This window comes from Neurospora tetraspora (genome assembly GCF_033439725.1).
Source record: "Neurospora tetraspora strain CBS 560.94 chromosome Unknown B0H65scaffold_5, whole genome shotgun sequence".
NCBI lineage: Eukaryota > Fungi > Ascomycota > Sordariomycetes > Sordariales > Sordariaceae > Neurospora > Neurospora tetraspora.
The window spans coordinates 2,275,861-2,291,629 of record NW_026944387.1 but is presented as its reverse complement, the minus strand read 5'-3'; the positions used below and the strand labels follow the sequence as shown (position 1 = coordinate 2,291,629).

The window sequence follows — 15,769 nt, the reverse complement described above, 5'->3', positions numbered from 1 at the left end:
AGTCGCTCAACACGTGCGCTTTCAGGCTGGGAATGCCCTTATGCCATCTGAAACCATGATCTCCAATCACTTCTATCTCAACGTTGGCGTCCTCCACGAATTTTTGAGGACTCGTATGCTGCCTGGGAGCTCCAGTCTGTTGAAAGACCGCCCTGGGGGAAGCTCGTGACGCGTAGCCAGCTTCACAGATGACTATACACATGGTCATTGAAGATATGTCTTCCCTATCCTCGACACCTCCCTTGAAGGCGGCGCTTTCGGCCAAGAGCCCTTCAGTTTGACTGTTTTTTTCATTTGATTGCTCAAATGCACGAGGTTGGCTATCCGGTTCATTCACCTCCGAAGTTCTTGGTGCTATTTGCGACGGTATCATCACCACAAAAACACGTGCGCCAAGGTCGGGAAGTGATGCCACCGCAAGAGGTGATGAGGGCCTATCCCGCGAGGAAGTGGACGTCATGCCGTGGAGAGCGGAGTTTACCACTATGGTGGCCCTGTGGCGCCCTCTCTTATCGTATGGAGTTTCCGTTTCGAGCGAAGTGGTAGTCGCTGTGGACGGCATCCGCAATGATCGCATCAAGATGTCGAGGTGTCGGGGCGACATGTTGCGCGAACCTCGGCTCATGCTCGTCTTTTGGGATGTTAAGCAGGGCAAGTCGCCGCGGCAGCTGCGGTCGCTCTTGTTGGACGAGGAAGTAGGCGACGCGTCGGCGGCAACACAGGCTATTCGTTACCAAGACATCCACGACGTTTCGACATTCCGTTACACGGCTGACACACAGACTGTAAGCTTCTGGCTTCGAAAGGATGTTGTGGACGCAATGCTCGACGGACTGGGCGAGTGGACGGCTTACATATGGAGGACCGACAGCTGGGAAAACATTGGTGATGGGCTTCCGATCGCGACCCGGTTGGAGATGGGAGAGAGCTCGGCTAGCACCGCGCGTGTCGGCCGGCAGTGAGTGCAATATGACAATGCGCCAGATCAACCAGGACGGAGCTGGGCCATTTACTTGGATGGCCAGGGCAGGGCTGACTTTCCTCTGATGGTCTCCCGACCAGCTTTCTTGTTCATTTAAAGATTAAGTTGTGCAAGTCGCACAACCAAGCGCACAGCGGTAGCTTGGTAGCCTGAGCTGTTGCCTGTTCCAGAAAGTCTCGATTGCCTCGTCGGCTGCCGACGCTTTGCTGCGGGCGTGGCAACAGAAAGGGAAGGAAGTCGCCTGTGTCGCAACTTCACCCATTTAGCCTCATGATTGGGTGGTTCCCGCTCGGTTTGCCCAAGGCAGAGATACCGTTTACAATACCTTACTGTGTAAGGCAACGTACGAACTAGAAGTCGCGACGTACTGACTGCAATGTTCGTGTTACACCCGACTCAAACTCGCACAACGGATGCTTCCCCGTCCTTCTGGTGTATGCTGTGCTCTGAGCTCTGATTCAGAGTTGAGCTGCACTTCACGCTCATGACGACAGGCCTATCTGCATCATGAAGGGTACCGCTCATGCCCTGGGTGCTCTTATCAGCCTTGAGGTTGCTCTCGCCATACACTTGGCGGGTAACTTCCGTGAAGCTACTGCAATGCCCCATGTCTTTTTTTCTCACAGTTCCACAAGCAACTCCCGTCTACACATGGGCGCCTTCCGTTGAGGACCTGTATGGTGGGACTCTCAATATCGGGCCACGGCAATTTGAAGCTTGCACACGGCCAGCACGACCCGACCCAACATGATCCCACGCGCTGGCAACCCACGCTTGTGGTTGCAGCTTGTTCGTCACACCCATCTTCAAAGAAGTTGTTCCTGCAAGTGTTTGGACTTTGCGCTGCAAGCAACAAACCGCTTTCGAGCGGCAGAAACTGAAAGTACCGTGAACCTGCTACGTCTGAGTACATGTAGCCTCACTGTCTCTCAACTTCCGTGGAGCTTTCTCACTTTCGCACGACTGTATCTGACGTACTTATCGGCCAAGATGGCCTACCTACCACCTCCCGTCTAGACTAGTTTTCAAGCTGCCTCGTCAGATACCTCATGCCTCTTGCTGTCGATTGTGCCCGTTGTAGGGTTGAACGGACTGTTTGTATTCCCCTGCACAGGCTTTTTCGTCTTTCTGGCCGAAATCCACCTTGGGGTCTGTATGCATCCAAGATACAAAGTGCGCATTTCGTCATCCCATCAAGAAAGCTGCCAGGTAGCCCGAACTCCCACCGCTGTAATTTCGACTGAAACGCTTGAAGGACTGGCGCGTGACTGAGTTCAGATGAGGCTCAACGTTATCTCATAAGATGATAAGTAGGGGGATTTTCTTTGACTGATCCCGTCCCTGGTATTGAAGTTGTGGGGCAAAGGAAGGCACTTCGCAGTTTCGCACTTGGGACGACGGGTAAAGTTCTGATATCGTACCTTCCAGTTTCCCTCTTAAAGCCCACACCTTGAACAAAACCCTTCTTCCCCTCTTCCCCCTCCTCCCCGTCCTCCTCTCTCACATCTTCCTTTCCTCTCCAGCACCATAGAGACCTCACAGCTTTCTTCGCCATTTTGACTAGGTTGCGAGACTCGACTTCTCTTCTTTTTTGAGCTGACTTGACTTTTCAAGTTGTTCGTTCCTTTTTCTTCTTGTCCCTCACCAACTCAGCGGTCACCATGACCATCTCTACCGACGCTCCTTACGGACCCCGCGGGGGATCTAACGGCATTCTGACAACCAAGATGCGCGTCTTTTTGGTTCAGACTGCGCAAGGTCTCACTCCGTCCTCAGGAGGTTACAAGGCCAACGTCAATCTCCTTCGCCAGTTGCGCCTGTTCGGCCATGACGCCGCTCAGATCTGCTACGGCTTTGAAGACGAGGTCGAAAAGTACGCCGAGGTGGCCAGGGCCAAAGGCGTTGAGCCCAACGTGACCAACCATTCGGCTTTGCCAGTCATCGACTCCAAGGGTAACCAGCACGAACTTGATGTCAAGACATTCATGGATGAGCATGGCATTCACAATATTGTCATTTCTCGCGTCCCCTTCAATGAAGCTTACCCCACTAGGGAATTCTGGCAGGACACCAAAGATTACCTTGAGGTACCTTTCCCCCATCCTCCATACATCAAAATCGAGTACTAACATCTGTTTTCCAGGGCCGCTCCATTACTCAGCGCATGCAGACCTTGATCGACATCTTCTCCGAGCATATCACTGCGTACCGTCCTACTCACGTCGTCTTCAACGATCCCGTCACGATGAAAGTCACGGCTGACCACGACATGCGGCCCACGTTCAAAAGAATCAATGTCATTCACACTGCTGAACAGCTGCCTTTCGGCCCGTATTGCAACGGCATTTTGGGTCATTGCTCGTCCCCTGAGGTCGAGGACCAACTGCTTAGAGAGCTTGAAGGAATTTGGGTGGTCTCGAAGGCCATCGGAGACTATGCTTGGCAGTACGGAAGACTCAAGACGACGTTCCTTGTTCACAGCCCCCTCACCTACCTCGATGCTCGCACCGGAGGCATGCCTGTTCAGCGGTACAACATTGACAAGTTCGAGGTCGGCATGGTTAACCCCTGCCCTCACAAAGGCCTCTCCATCCTCGTTGAGCTCGCCAAAAGACTTCCGCAGATTCAGTTTGTCACTTGGAGCAGCTGGGGCTCTCGAGGCAAGCACCTTAATCAACTCAAGGAACTTCCCAACATGAAGTAAGTCCATATTCTCCTGTCCCCGAGTGCAACCCAACGCTTACCTTCCACTTTGAATCAAGGGTCATGCCCACCACCAGCAATACGGATGAGATTTGGGACCGCATCAAGGTCCTGCTTGCACCTTCTGTCTGGCTCGAGGCGTGGGGAGTTGTCGTGACTGAGGCCCAGCTTCGTGGCATCCCCGTCATCGCTTCCAATGCCGGCGGACTCAAGGAAGCCAAGATCGACTTGCCGTACTGTCTCCCTGTGAACGTTGTCACCGGCGCCAAGCACGAAAATGGTGACTATATCGTCCCGGAGCAGAACATCGACCTTTGGGAGGAGGCCGTTCTTCGGCTGATGACCTGCCAGCAAAACTACGACAGGGTTGCGCAAGCAACTGCCCAAGGCTCTGTCAAGTGGCTTAACAGTCTCGACCCCCGTGCCCACGAGAAGTGGTTCCTTGGGATGATGACTGCTTGAGCCAAGCATATTTCCTTCCAGCATCACTGCATATCACACCATGTTTGGCGTTATTCTCTGGATTTTTCCTTTTATTGGTGGGAGACGTCATCTTTGTTTACCATCACCGGATTGATAGCGTATGCCAGATCGGACATCTACGGAGCAATACCAATACAAGTCATTCTTACTACTTCTTCATGTTTCTGAAGTTGTAGACGTACGTTCTTGGCACTTGTTACCTCTTCCTCACAGGTTACGACTCCGACTGGCAGTTGGAATAGGCTTCCTTGACATAAGAACCTTGGAAACATAAACTTAGGTGGTGTAGATGTCCAAACCCTTCATGGTGTGGTGCTGCTGGCTCCAATGTATACTAGAAACAGCAACTTCAAGCAAGTATATCAGCAAGGTCTGATATCCATTTCTTGCGCTTTGGCGTCCTCCGCTGGGTTTTCAAGTGAAAACCAGTGTTTGCTCATCTGTAAGCGTTCATTATGCCTGATTGGCCGGATAGGCGCAGTATCCCGAATGTCGAGGCGTAACCACGGGGAAGTCTCACAGCTGCGTGGAAGCCAAGGCTGTTTCCTTAGTACAATCTGTCCTCACTGCCGTGGCAATCCATACATGGCTGTCAAGATCGCGGGATCTTGCCAGCCGTCGTGTTCCTTCCATAGCTTGCTCGAATTCGCAATGTTGTGTCCCAGAAACGACAAGCACACGGCGGATGCAAGCGATCTGACGCGTGTGCTGCTGCACTTTTAACATGCCAGATCTGAAAAGTGTGCTCCTGCTCTAGAAGTATATATCGCAGGCCCAATCATGTCGAGTGGAAATGTCATTTCACGACATGAGGAAGGCGCAACCAAAGGTGGCCGGAAGAAAAGGGAACTGGAAGCAACGGTTTAGCGGTATGGTAAGTCACCACACATTCCCAAGACTAGGTCTTTCCAAATTCTGTGTACGGATCCAGGGCTCTCATTTTCCACGGCCACTCTTCTGAAACAAATGATCTCCTAGCGTGATGATCTTCCTGTCGAGATTGCATTTCTGAGCTAACTCAACCGCAGTCTTTCCTCCAGTGTTCTTTCACATGCTATGGTATGGGACAGTCTCTTTCCTGATTCTCTTTCCAGAACGAGTCCAGGACAAACGGCTCTAGGGGCAACTGGAACAAGAACAACTTCCCTCTGACAACCTCGGCAACTAGACCATCCAATGGAAAGAGGATGGAAATTGAACAGATGGCAGTTGCTCATCAAAAGTAGGTTGATTCATCCATGAATTCGTGCATTCCTATCATCTCATGTGACGTCCATACCCATTCCCCTCATCTCATCATGATATCGTACATTACTCAAACGGTAGAATCTGGTGTTCGCCGTCATTGCTTTCATTCTTCCTTTCATTCCTCAGCCTCCAGTTTATGGTGTTTCTTATTTTTAAAATGGGTCGCTCCAGCAATTCCTTGCTTGAGCTTCTGCTCCTTCTTCCTCAACTCCGCCGCATCCTCCTCCGCCAACTCCTTGTCAATGCGAGCACCTTTGCTGGGCTTGAAGCCGTGCAATTCCGCCTGTTGGAGTAGGACATGATGTCAGTCAGTCATCCTGTTCTGAGAGTTGAGAACTGGACTGAAGATTTCCTGTGGACAAACGCGGGGGAGGAGAAAAGAAAAACAAGACACGAGACGGAGTCACAGAGTGGGTGGTGTGTGGGTGGTCAAACTCACAGCACGTGTGGGATCCATCTTGATTTTTTCTTCCAACTTTTTTTGCGTCTCCTCTATGACATGCTCGTTGATCGCGGCGAATTGGTCCTCTGTCATAGTATCATGGGAGTCAGTATGGCATTGCACAAGGTACAGCACACGCCTGCTTGCTTGGTTAGTGCTGAGAGAGACAGAGAGACATACGAGGGCGGTAGGCCTTTACGTTCTTTCCGCTGTGCTGAGCGAGTTCATCGACGGAGGCATGGGGAATGTGGCGCTGGTCGCCATCCTCGTAAATGTTGGGGAAGCCAACTTTGGAGTTTCCGGCGTAAGACATGATGGTGATGATAATGATGGATGGAAGAGTTTAAGAGGGGGGTGTGATGTGTCTGTGCGTTTGTATTTGATAAGTGGTCTGGACTTGTCGGTCGGCGGCGGTTGAGTTGAAACTCGGAATGTTTCGTCAGAAGTTTGGTTCTAGATTTGTTCTGGAGATTTTGTTTGAGTGAGTTTGTTTGTTCGATCTCCTTTCAGTTTGCTGCTGTCTTTCATCGCGGGGATATCACTTATATCACTATCGAGGAGTCGAGGGGGGTGGGATCCACTCTAAACGTCATCCACTCGGACGCAAATCACCGGAGCATCGGGACCATCGTTGAACGGCCCTTCAATGACCGCGCAAAGCGTCATAGACACGAATGGGTACCCAGCCGGATGTACCTTTCGGCCTCAATAATTTCTCAGTTGGTAAAATGGAAACGGATGGTCGTCAGTCGATGCAACTCCGATGATGAGCATCATGGTTGGTGATGGGGAGGTGGGAAAGGGGACCAATGCCAAGAGCTACCCCTGTCATGACAACGACTGTGAAAGTGTTATTGCAGTCGACGACACTGTTGTCGTCAAATGTAGAATTTGACGTTTTGGATCGATACTCTTGACCAGATTTGGATCGTGATCAAGAGGGAGCAAATACTACAATGTCCCGAGCACGAATGTCAGCAGAAGTCAAGAAAACACACTTTGATTACCCAAGCGCTAACAGCACGATTCTATACGACCAACTCGCTGACCAAAAACCCGCTTCCTACTCACCCACCCCCTACACAACTTCCCATCCACAACCTACCACATCAAAGCCGGTGAACACGTCCCTCCTCCCTCTTCCCAATCCCCAGCCGTTCAGCTAACCTCTCTAATCCCACCTTGATCTCCTCATCTTCCCTTTCCTTCCCCCGTTTACCCTCATCACCCTCCCCATCACCCTCTCCCTTTCTATCTCCATCATCCCCAATCATGAACCTCCCCACCACCACCAAATCTTCCACCTTCCCGCCGTGCACCTCCCCGTTCACCTCCCTATCATTTTTACCCTCCTCCTCTCTATCCTTTCCTCCTCCATGTCTTCCTCCCGAGCCTCTATATCCCAACAAATACCTCCCAGCCCTCCTCCTCCACACCCCCCTCAACTCCTCCACAACCCCAAGCAACCTCCTCAGCTCTTTTCTTGTTTTCTTTTCCTCGACAGTCATGTCTAGAACATTATGCCCTTCTTCTTCTTCTTCTCCTTCTTCTCTTTCTTCTTCTTTCAAATCCGAGGAGCGGCGCAAATAAGCATGTTCAAAAGACTTATTAACCTCCTCATCCAACAAAACATTGGCGTCGCGGATGAAGGATTTGGTAGCTGAGTTGAGACGGGTGAGGGAGGTTTGGAGGAGTTTGTGGGTTTCGGATTCATCAAGTGCGATTTCGAGTGAGCAGGAAGAGGAGGAAAAAGAGGACGAGGATGCGGTCAGTTTGAGGAAGCGAAAGTCGCGCTTGAGAGAGAAGGTGGTTTGGAGGAGGGAGTGGGTGATGGAGGGGAGGGTTGTTGGGGAGGAAGGGCTGGAAAGGCTGGGAGGGCTGGTGACCGGTGGGCTGAGAGGGGTAGAGAAGTTGGATGGATCGGATGGGTTAAAGGAGGCAGCCGAGGGGGATGGCATGGCTGTGGTAGCGGTAGCGGTAGCGGTAGTAGTGATGTTTTGAGTTGTAAGGTGAGCTGCGTCAGTTGACCGAGGTGAGTGAGCAAGACTGGAAACTAAGTCTAATGCGTTTTGACTTGATGGACTTCACTAGAAGGTCGATGTCCTACTTGGAACCTTGTTGCTTTTTATATCCTTTGAAATAAAGCTTGCCAATGTCCTTTGGTAGCCATGCAACTTCAAGAGTTGCTCAGAGCTGTTCAGAGCTGTTCATGAGAAGATAAGAACAAGCGCATTGTCCGGGCGAGTTTGTGTGCTTCTCCGGTTTCAAGTTCCTTTGTGACTTGTGAGCCTTGTCCGCTCTTGCCGGGTACTGCGGGTAACTGGTTCGCTGGTATCCATTGTGTTGTCTGTTGAGACATTGACATTGAACAACAAAGAATAAATTCATCAGATATGACGCGGGTCTGGAATCTGTGCCGCGAGACAATCAGCAAGGGAAGCTGTTCATTTCTTGGTTTGATGTTCTTGCGTCTGAGGGACTGGGCGGTAAGTGCTGTGTAATGTTTGGGGATGTTTGGCTGGACGGGGATACTGGGCGTTATAACCTCTTGTACCATCTGAATGTAGGTCGGCGATGTTGGTCAGCACGTTGATCACCTCGGCCAAAAACATACTTCCAAGGTCAATGTTAGTTCGGCCACAAACTAAAGTGATCTCCACTGGATAGTAAAAGGGTATCATTAGAAATAGAACAAGGAAGGTCCAGAACATTTCCCAGCACAACAACACGCCCACTACTTCTGCCGCACATTCTTTGGTTTCCGCTTCTTAAACACCACAGCGGGAACCGCGTCCACAGCCCCAGCCGCGGCATCAGACTCGCCCGTTGCAAGTGGAGCGGCAACCTCATCAGCAATCCCCGACACACCCTCACTAGGTTCGCTCTTGATAGCCGGACCCTTGGGAATACCACCACTCTCCTCCGCATCTGCATCATCTTCTTTCTTAACCACCTCTCCACCGTCCTCCTCCTTCACCTTCTTGACGCTCTCCTCCCCGCCCTTTTCGCCATCATCTTCCTTGTTGACCTCCTCTCCCTCCTCAGTCTTGATCTTCTCCTCCTTCTTGAGTGGAATCCCCCCACTCAACAACTCCTCCAACTCCTTATCCTCCTCCACCTTCGCCACCTTGCTCCCCACGCCCCACTTCCTCGGCCGTTTAAACAGTCCCTTGATCGCCTCCTCCTGCTCCTTTTCCTCTTCCGTCCGTTCCCTCTCCCTCTTTACACCTACCGCCCTCCCCTCCGCACCCACGGGGATCACACCCTGACCCGTGGCTGCGGCTGCGGTTGCAGAAGTGTGACTGTCATCCTCATTAACCACCCTAACATTAGTAACCTCCCACTCCCCCGCCAACGCCATACTCCCCCTCAGCTCCGTCGGGATATTCACCCCCAACTCAGCCAGCTGCTCCAGCTGCCTCTGTCTTTCCGCTTCACTCAACCCAACTTCAGAAGCATTGGCTCCCGTCGGACCACTGTTCGCTCCACCACCACCACCACCAGATTTGTGTCCTCCTCTTTGTCCAGCACTGCTGCTCCCACTGCCCCCAGAACCAGAAACAACCCCATTCAACCGCTCAACCTCCCTCCTCGCTCGTTCCTTTTCTCGTTCCTGTTGGTCCGCGGACCGGTGTAGATCGCGGAGGGAGCGCTTGATGGCGCCTTGGTGCTTGGCGGTCGACTCGTGGTTTCTGCGCTCGAGAGGGGTGTCGCGGACGAAGACGGAGCAGTGTTTGCACCAGTATTTGGGCGTGGATTTCCAGTATTCGGCCATGGTTGGAGGATTGCGGCAACTAGGCAGTGGCTTGATAGATAGTCGGTTCCAGAGACTAGAGCGCAATGTTGGACGGGTGCTTGAAGTGATGGATCGTCGTGCGAAGAAAGGGGCAGCTGCCACGAATGGTTTCGAGTCGCGTGCTTGTCGTAGATTTGACAACGTGTTTCGAAGGTTATTGCGCGCCTCGTTGAGTGATGTTCAATGACGGCGATTTGTTGTGCGAAGAAGTGAAAGGTTGCCTTCAGTTCCGCGCTGTATGGAAGGTTGACGCGACGGCGAGGATCCCATTGCAGTGCCAAGCAGCCGTGACGTTAACGTCCACTGAAAATTGGGTGGGTCCTGCAACTCCAGTGCAGCTGGCAGGCAGCTTGGACCTGGGCTTGAACGCTGTGACCCAATTGGCTCAGGGCTTCAAGGCCTAGACTTACAGCATGTCAACCTGAATCGGGAAACTCTCACCTGAAGTCAAGTACAATCTAATGCTGGTTTATTTGTTAGCTTGGTACTCCTAATATACTGGACGAGATCTATCCCGAATTGTCCCAAACCTCACAAAGATAAAATGAATGGCTAGGTACGGATCGGAAAGGGATTAACAAGATTCAATGTGACATATTGAGTTTCTGAAATAGCATATTCAAGGTAAGATTACGCTTTGGTTATAGAACGAAACGAATCAATGGGACAATGAAAACGCCTAGGGAAGTTGACCCGAGGTCTCGAGCTAACAAACAAACCAGTACTGGACTCTACGTATCACCAACTTCACTCGGCATCACGAGATCGAGAAACGACAATGTTGGGCCCAAAACCTGTTAAATGTGCTCGCTTATTTCATCCGTCACCGTCATTACTAACCACGACGTCGCAACCACTGGTGTCACGCGTCTCCCTATCATCCATACACTTCCTCATTTTATCGCTCTATACCCCGAGACTCCAAAAACTCCCCCGAACAGTCCGTTGGTGTGCACCCACTGCTGTCGCAGATGCATGGTCTTTGGGAGCCATTCGTGAAAGCACAATAGTACCGTTGCCCAAATCAATGCAAATCAATAACCTTGTTGGCCGAAATCAACACACACCCTCCACATCAACACTAACTATCAACCCCTAACCCAATAGCTCACTCTGCCGGGACCTATGCTCAGATGAACCGGATGCCACCGACAACGCCCATCACAATACCCATGTATCCGTTGATGCTAGACAGCCAGCGGCGGCCGGCATCGTTGGTGACCACGACGCTGGGCTTGGGCGGCTTGGAAAAGCTGACAACGACAACGCCCCCGGGAGGAACCACGGTCGTCTGAGCCGGCGGGGATCCGGAAGCAGGAGTAGTCGTCAGGAAGATGTTGGGAACCGAGTTAGAGGGCGTGGGTTGCGACTTGGAGGGCTTCCCAGGTGTACCCGGGGCAGGAGGTGTCACCTGGATCTGACCATCGGCGTATTCAGATACAGGTACCAGGTCCGTTTGTGGCGTGGGGAACTCAAATTCGGAACAGAGGGTCGGGTGTCCTTGGATTTGCCCTACATTGGCAGTGTCAGTCCCAACGTCTAACAAATAATGGGTGGGGAGGGAGAGGGAACGACATACCATCTCCGATCTGGCCAACCGAGCACAGCGGAACAGCTGCCGTGGTAACAACAGCCTTCCCCTCTCCATCACTCTGTGGGATAATCACTGTCGTGGGTAGGACTGTGGTCCCGACGACGACCCCGTTGATTGCAGCGTCCTGGTGGCTGTCACCGCAAGGGATCACCAAGATCTCTGCGGGACTGCACTGCTCAGCCCACCAGCGGTCATAAAGGTTTTGGAAGTCACCAGAGCGGCACTGGTAGAAGACAGTGGACCCGCCGAACGCCAAAGAGCTATTGTTGCACACCGAGAAGCCAGCCGTGTAGATGGCACCGGCCTGAGGAGGGCCGTCAAACTGGAACTGGAAATTCGAGGCAATGTATCCGGTCCCTCCGTGGGCGTCAGTCAACACACCATCCACAAGCTGGGAAACGAGAGTGCCTTCGCCATGGCACTGGCGGGCCTGCTGCTGTACCAGCGTCTTGTCAGCCGATCAATCTTGATCACCGGGGTCTGGACACTCAACGCTTACCTCGCTTCTCTTGGTCGGGTTGCCGAGCTCCAAGATTGATATCTCAAACTTGCCATCAAAACTCGGGGCAATCCCGCGGGGGCCTTGGCTTCGGGGGCGATCTTGGCCGTGACACCCTGGGCAGCGGCCGGGGCCACGCAGGCAAGAAGAGAGAGGGCCTGATATGGCTTCATCTTGGCGTGATGGGCTGGCACGTGCTGGGGGTTCTCTTCACTGGATGATGGTGGGGGGTATCCAGAAAACAGAAGGCGAGAATGGAAGCGGCTAAGGAGATGCCGTGACGATGGCAGCAGTCCTGGATGGGGGAGAATGCGATGGAAGTGTCTGGCAAAAGTGATGTTGGAGATGAGAATATCGTAAGCAAAAGGTAAGAAGTTCCTGAAGCTGATCTTGTACGAGACGGAGAAGAAGATCTGGGGGGGACCGAGGGGACGGAAGGCCGGGTTTAAGTGGAAAACTTGGAGCCGAGTCGACGTGACGGGCTTTGACTTGTTCATTGCCGTGTATCCTTGGATTCGGATGTTGTTGATCTTGTGGTTGGACTGGGCAACCACGGATGTCCGTCATTCGGGTACCCGGGAACTGAAGCCAGTCTGCCAGGTATCACCCGTCAGACCTCCATTCTTTCCTGGGTCAATTCAATAGGTCCTTCCCGCCTTGGCCATCTCTCTGGCATGGTTCGAGGAGGCACCTTTGTGGTTCTCCTGGGGGCAGGAAGGAGAGGTGTCAGTGAAATGGCACATGCAAGAATGGCACCTCCAAAGTACCACGCTTGTGGTTTCCATCTGGGAGACGGAGATATGGAAAGGGCCATGCTGTTCTGACGCCCATACTGATGTGGACACTCGACACTCAAGATTGTTTGTTGACTCTGAAGATAACAGGTACTGTGATACCTTCCTCGAACAAGTCCAAACCCGTTGGACTTGGTGTTGTGACCACCGTGCACCCACCGTTCGGTCCCAACCGCGTGCGTTGCATATGTCTAAAGTGTCACTTGGTCGCGACTGGTTGAACAGACCTGTCTTCCTCAATCGTCACTGCTTGACATCATTTGAAAAAGACACATGAACGAAACCAGCCCAAACTGGCCGCCATGGTGACTGGAGTGTCGCTTCCCCATCCAGATGACAGTCGTAGCTACCCTTCGGGCAGCTCCCTCGTGAAGCACGACATCTGTGGCCCCACCTTGAGAATCTTAAGTTGGTAGTAGTACCTTCCAAGCTTTCAGAGCAGCAAGGGCAAATTATGACACACAATCTTGCTACCTACTTGGTGCGGCCGTACCTGCCTTTTGCTCAACTAGAGGTATGGTATGGAAGCAAGGGACCGAGGCAGTTTTCAGCAATTGCCTTGTCGGTGGTTGGGTCCGAATTCGGCGCCGGCACATCGAGGTTCCGAGTAACCTTCTGTAGCGCATCAGATGTTCGCTCTACTAAGCACATTTTCACTTTCCCCTGATCATCTCGGAAAAGCAACTTCAGTCCAACCACTCAAAAGAAAAGGCATGAGCTTCATCAACTACACGGAGCAAGCTCGTATGGGTCCAGAGTTTCTGTCTGTGAACACACCTGAAGGACGACACTTGAGGTTGTGCACCGTTACACGCATCTCAGCTTCTGCTAGTCAACACACCCTGCAGCTGTCATCATCCAAGATTGAAAAGTGGTATCATTATCCCCTGGATCATGGTGGAAACAGGCTCCCCAACTGGTGCTACACAACATGCCCAACTTCTCCATCCTTGACCCCAAAATGGTTTCATGGCTAAAGATGGATTCTTCCCCGTGTCACCCATCTCCAGCTATGCACCGGCCAAAGATACAAGACATTTTCGCACGCATCAAAACCTGGACCCATTACACATCATTGCCGGATATCTAAAATAAACATGAACCAAAACAACACGCCTTATGACTCCATACCTAACGAAAATTCCTCAGCACGAGTCGACCATCGCACAGTCACCATGTCTCACTGTGAGAATGATGTAGGCTGTGGATATCCTTGCGAGTGACTGGGCATCTCATGCATATTGGAGTTGTAAGACTGGGTGGTTTGAGGGTACTGGGCTGGGGTATGACCTTGGGACGGGGTGTGACCTGGGGCCTCGGCATATTGCTGAGGAGGGTGGTGAGCCGGAGCATACTGAGCGGGAGCCTGCTGTCCCGGATATTGCTGTTCGGCATGTCCATATGGGTATGGCTGTGGGGATGGGGTCGGCATCTGGGCCGGTGCCGGTGCCGGAGACGTTGTAGGCGTTGGTTGATACTGCTCTACCGGCTGTTGTACGGGGACCTGCGGCTGGTATGCCTGCTGATCGGTGTACTGCGGGTATGATGGAGGTGCAGGTCCTCCTTGTTGGACGCTGAGCATCGGCGTGTGCTGTGCGTTCATCTCCAAGGCCCCATTGTGAGTAGTCTTGGGTCCCTTAGTGGCCTGATAGTACAGACGGAACTTGTGCGCGTTATAGGCAAAGGTTGCGACGAAGAGGAGCCTGGTCCCAACTCAAGTCAGCAACAATCATCCATCAGGAAATCCATTGCCTGAGACTCACATTTGAAGGGCACTCAGACCTGCAATACCAGACATCATGGCGAGGCCGCCCTTGCTAGCGACGGCAAATCGCTTCACAAGCTCACGCTTGCTCACGATGCAGTGATTGGCGCTGATGCTGCTTCCATCGTCATAACATGCCTCGACATTAACATCAACTGTGAAGGCCGCCCGGTTCGCCGCATTCGCACCCATGGAGGCCAGCCAAAGGATGATCATGAAGAAATCCAAAGACAAGGTCGCCCAGATATTGTACGCTTTTCGAGCACTCAGGATCTTTTCGCTGACCAGGGACCAGATGCAGATGATCCAGGTAAATAGCGACTTCGCAATATGTCAGTCGATGATATCAAGGCCCTCCAGGGAGATATGACTTACACAAACGAGACCAAACGCCACAGCGTCCATCAGATAACCATGAATGAGAACACCGGCCAATCCGGCAATTATGAGGCCAAAGAAGATCTGGAAACCTCTCACAACGACATGCCAAATCGGTGTTTCGGTAGTCCATGGCTCCTCATTCCCCGGGGCGGCCTTGGGTGCTGACCAGGACTGCTTCCATTCTGTGGATGTTGCAACAGCCGGTTGTTTCGGCTCGTATGAGGCCATTTTGAATCGAGGCTCTGCAATGCTAGCAGAACCAGTATGTTGTCGAGTTCCTTGGAATGAGACTCGAAAAGAAATAAAGGAGCCGTGGTTCAGAAGAGACCACCTGAGCCTGACCTTCTCACACGCGGATGGCCTGACTTAAAAGAAAGTCGACATGGCAAGGGTCTGCCAGACACACTGCATCGAATTCGACCCAAAAGTGGCACCGAGTTCGAGGGGTATCAGGCCCGCAGTGAGTCGTCCCGCCGTTCTCCTTCAGCCAACTTGGCTTTGGTCGGTTCTCTTGCATGGGACGAGGCGGAATCTGTGAACTCTGTAGCCAAGAAAAGAAACACGGCAAGCCGTTCGCATGCTTCCTGGTCATTTGGACCCAATGGGAGGTCAGGGCTTGATACACTATTGCTTCAGCCGCAACCCAGGCAAGGAAACATCCTGCCATTCATGCCGGTGGTTGTTGGTGGTGATACCCTGATATCGGGACAGGACGTTGGGTCTCGGAGCTCGCAAGCCCATAAAAGGTACAGACCTCTTCAACGATGGTCTAGCCCTTATAAGGTGGCTGTTTTCTTCGTATTGCCATCGTTCAATCAACGACGAGTCCAGGCGAGAACTCAAAGTCATCAGCTGAACCTTCATTCAGCGAGACTCGTGAATTCCCATTCGCAGTCCCTTGACTTTTCGAGTCACAAAGCTCATGGGAAAGGATAAGGTTTCTGGTCCCTTGCTCTAGCTCGGCTAACTCATCCATTCGATGGCCAGCTTCCATGGTGTGGCTGTCGACAGGTATCGTGACTATTGGCTTGGCGTTTCGCAGCCCGTCCAAGGAAGGAAACAGTACGTACCAGGCTGTGTCA

The 15,769-nt window shown here is 52.3% G+C and overlaps 6 protein-coding genes across 6 annotated transcripts; 2 read left to right on the top strand and 4 right to left on the bottom strand.

Annotated features, from left to right (window-relative positions):
* Nucleotides 1–392: 392 nt before the first annotated feature.
* On the top strand, nucleotides 393–1,047 carry B0H65DRAFT_576387 (uncharacterized protein; the record flags this gene model as incomplete). Its single annotated transcript, XM_062830657.1, has 2 exons — nucleotides 393–947; nucleotides 985–1,047. Exons 1-2 carry the CDS (start codon nucleotides 459–461, stop codon nucleotides 1,045–1,047), a joined length of 552 nt encoding a protein of 183 aa, XP_062680626.1. The 5' UTR covers nucleotides 393–458.
* Nucleotides 1,048–2,643: 1,596 nt separating this feature from the next.
* Nucleotides 2,644–4,244, top strand: B0H65DRAFT_540411 (UDP-Glycosyltransferase/glycogen phosphorylase; the record flags this gene model as incomplete). The annotated part of the gene is made up of 3 exons (XM_062829152.1): nucleotides 2,644–3,069; nucleotides 3,126–3,682; nucleotides 3,745–4,244. The coding sequence occupies 3 exons, from the start codon at nucleotides 2,644–2,646 to the stop codon at nucleotides 4,145–4,147; spliced, it is 1,386 nt and encodes a 461-aa protein (XP_062680625.1). The 3' UTR covers nucleotides 4,148–4,244.
* A 1,287-nt stretch (nucleotides 4,245–5,531) lies between these two features.
* Nucleotides 5,532–7,816, bottom strand: B0H65DRAFT_509846 (uncharacterized protein; the record flags this gene model as incomplete). Its single annotated transcript, XM_062828351.1, has 6 exons — nucleotides 5,532–5,699; nucleotides 5,856–5,944; nucleotides 6,039–6,146; nucleotides 6,666–6,770; nucleotides 7,078–7,113; nucleotides 7,207–7,816. 6 exons carry the CDS (start codon nucleotides 7,814–7,816, stop codon nucleotides 5,532–5,534), a joined length of 1,116 nt encoding a protein of 371 aa, XP_062680624.1.
* A 687-nt stretch (nucleotides 7,817–8,503) lies between these two features.
* On the bottom strand, nucleotides 8,504–9,731 carry B0H65DRAFT_231426 (uncharacterized protein). Its single transcript, XM_062822188.1, has one exon. It carries the CDS (start codon nucleotides 9,631–9,633, stop codon nucleotides 8,593–8,595), a length of 1,041 nt encoding a protein of 346 aa, XP_062680623.1. The 5' UTR covers nucleotides 9,634–9,731; the 3' UTR covers nucleotides 8,504–8,592.
* Nucleotides 9,732–10,425: 694 nt separating this feature from the next.
* B0H65DRAFT_576377 (uncharacterized protein) lies at nucleotides 10,426–11,920 on the bottom strand (the record flags this gene model as incomplete). Its single annotated transcript, XM_062830656.1, is given in 4 exon segments — nucleotides 10,426–11,166; nucleotides 11,234–11,681; nucleotides 11,748–11,795; nucleotides 11,810–11,920. 4 exon segments carry the CDS (start codon nucleotides 11,918–11,920, stop codon nucleotides 10,784–10,786), a joined length of 990 nt encoding a protein of 329 aa, XP_062680622.1. The 3' UTR covers nucleotides 10,426–10,783.
* Nucleotides 11,921–13,619: 1,699 nt separating this feature from the next.
* Nucleotides 13,620–15,206, bottom strand: B0H65DRAFT_231348 (uncharacterized protein). The gene is made up of 3 exons (XM_062822186.1): nucleotides 14,682–15,206; nucleotides 14,305–14,627; nucleotides 13,620–14,244 (listed from the first exon to the last, which is right to left on the bottom strand). The coding sequence occupies exons 1-3, from the start codon at nucleotides 14,913–14,915 to the stop codon at nucleotides 13,722–13,724; spliced, it is 1,080 nt and encodes a 359-aa protein (XP_062680621.1). The 5' UTR covers nucleotides 14,916–15,206; the 3' UTR covers nucleotides 13,620–13,721.
* Nucleotides 15,207–15,769: the final 563 nt, after the last annotated feature.

What these genes read in the sequence shown, in the direction of transcription:
- B0H65DRAFT_231426 (XM_062822188.1), bottom strand. Translation starts at nt 9,633, where the DNA reads ATGGCCGAATACTGGAAATCCACGCCCAAATACTGGTGCAAACACTGC.
- B0H65DRAFT_231348 (XM_062822186.1), bottom strand. Translation starts at nt 14,915, where the DNA reads ATGGCCTCATACGAGCCGAAACAACCGGCTGTTGCAACATCCACAGAA. An exon ending in TGGCGTTTGGTCTCGTTTGT is followed by an intron (nt 14,628 to 14,681) that starts GTAAGTCATATC and finishes CATATTGCGAAG; the next exon opens with TCGCTATTTACCTGGATCAT. An exon ending in GGTCTGAGTGCCCTTCAAAT is followed by an intron (nt 14,245 to 14,304) that starts GTGAGTCTCAGG and finishes AGTTGGGACCAG; the next exon opens with GCTCCTCTTCGTCGCAACCT.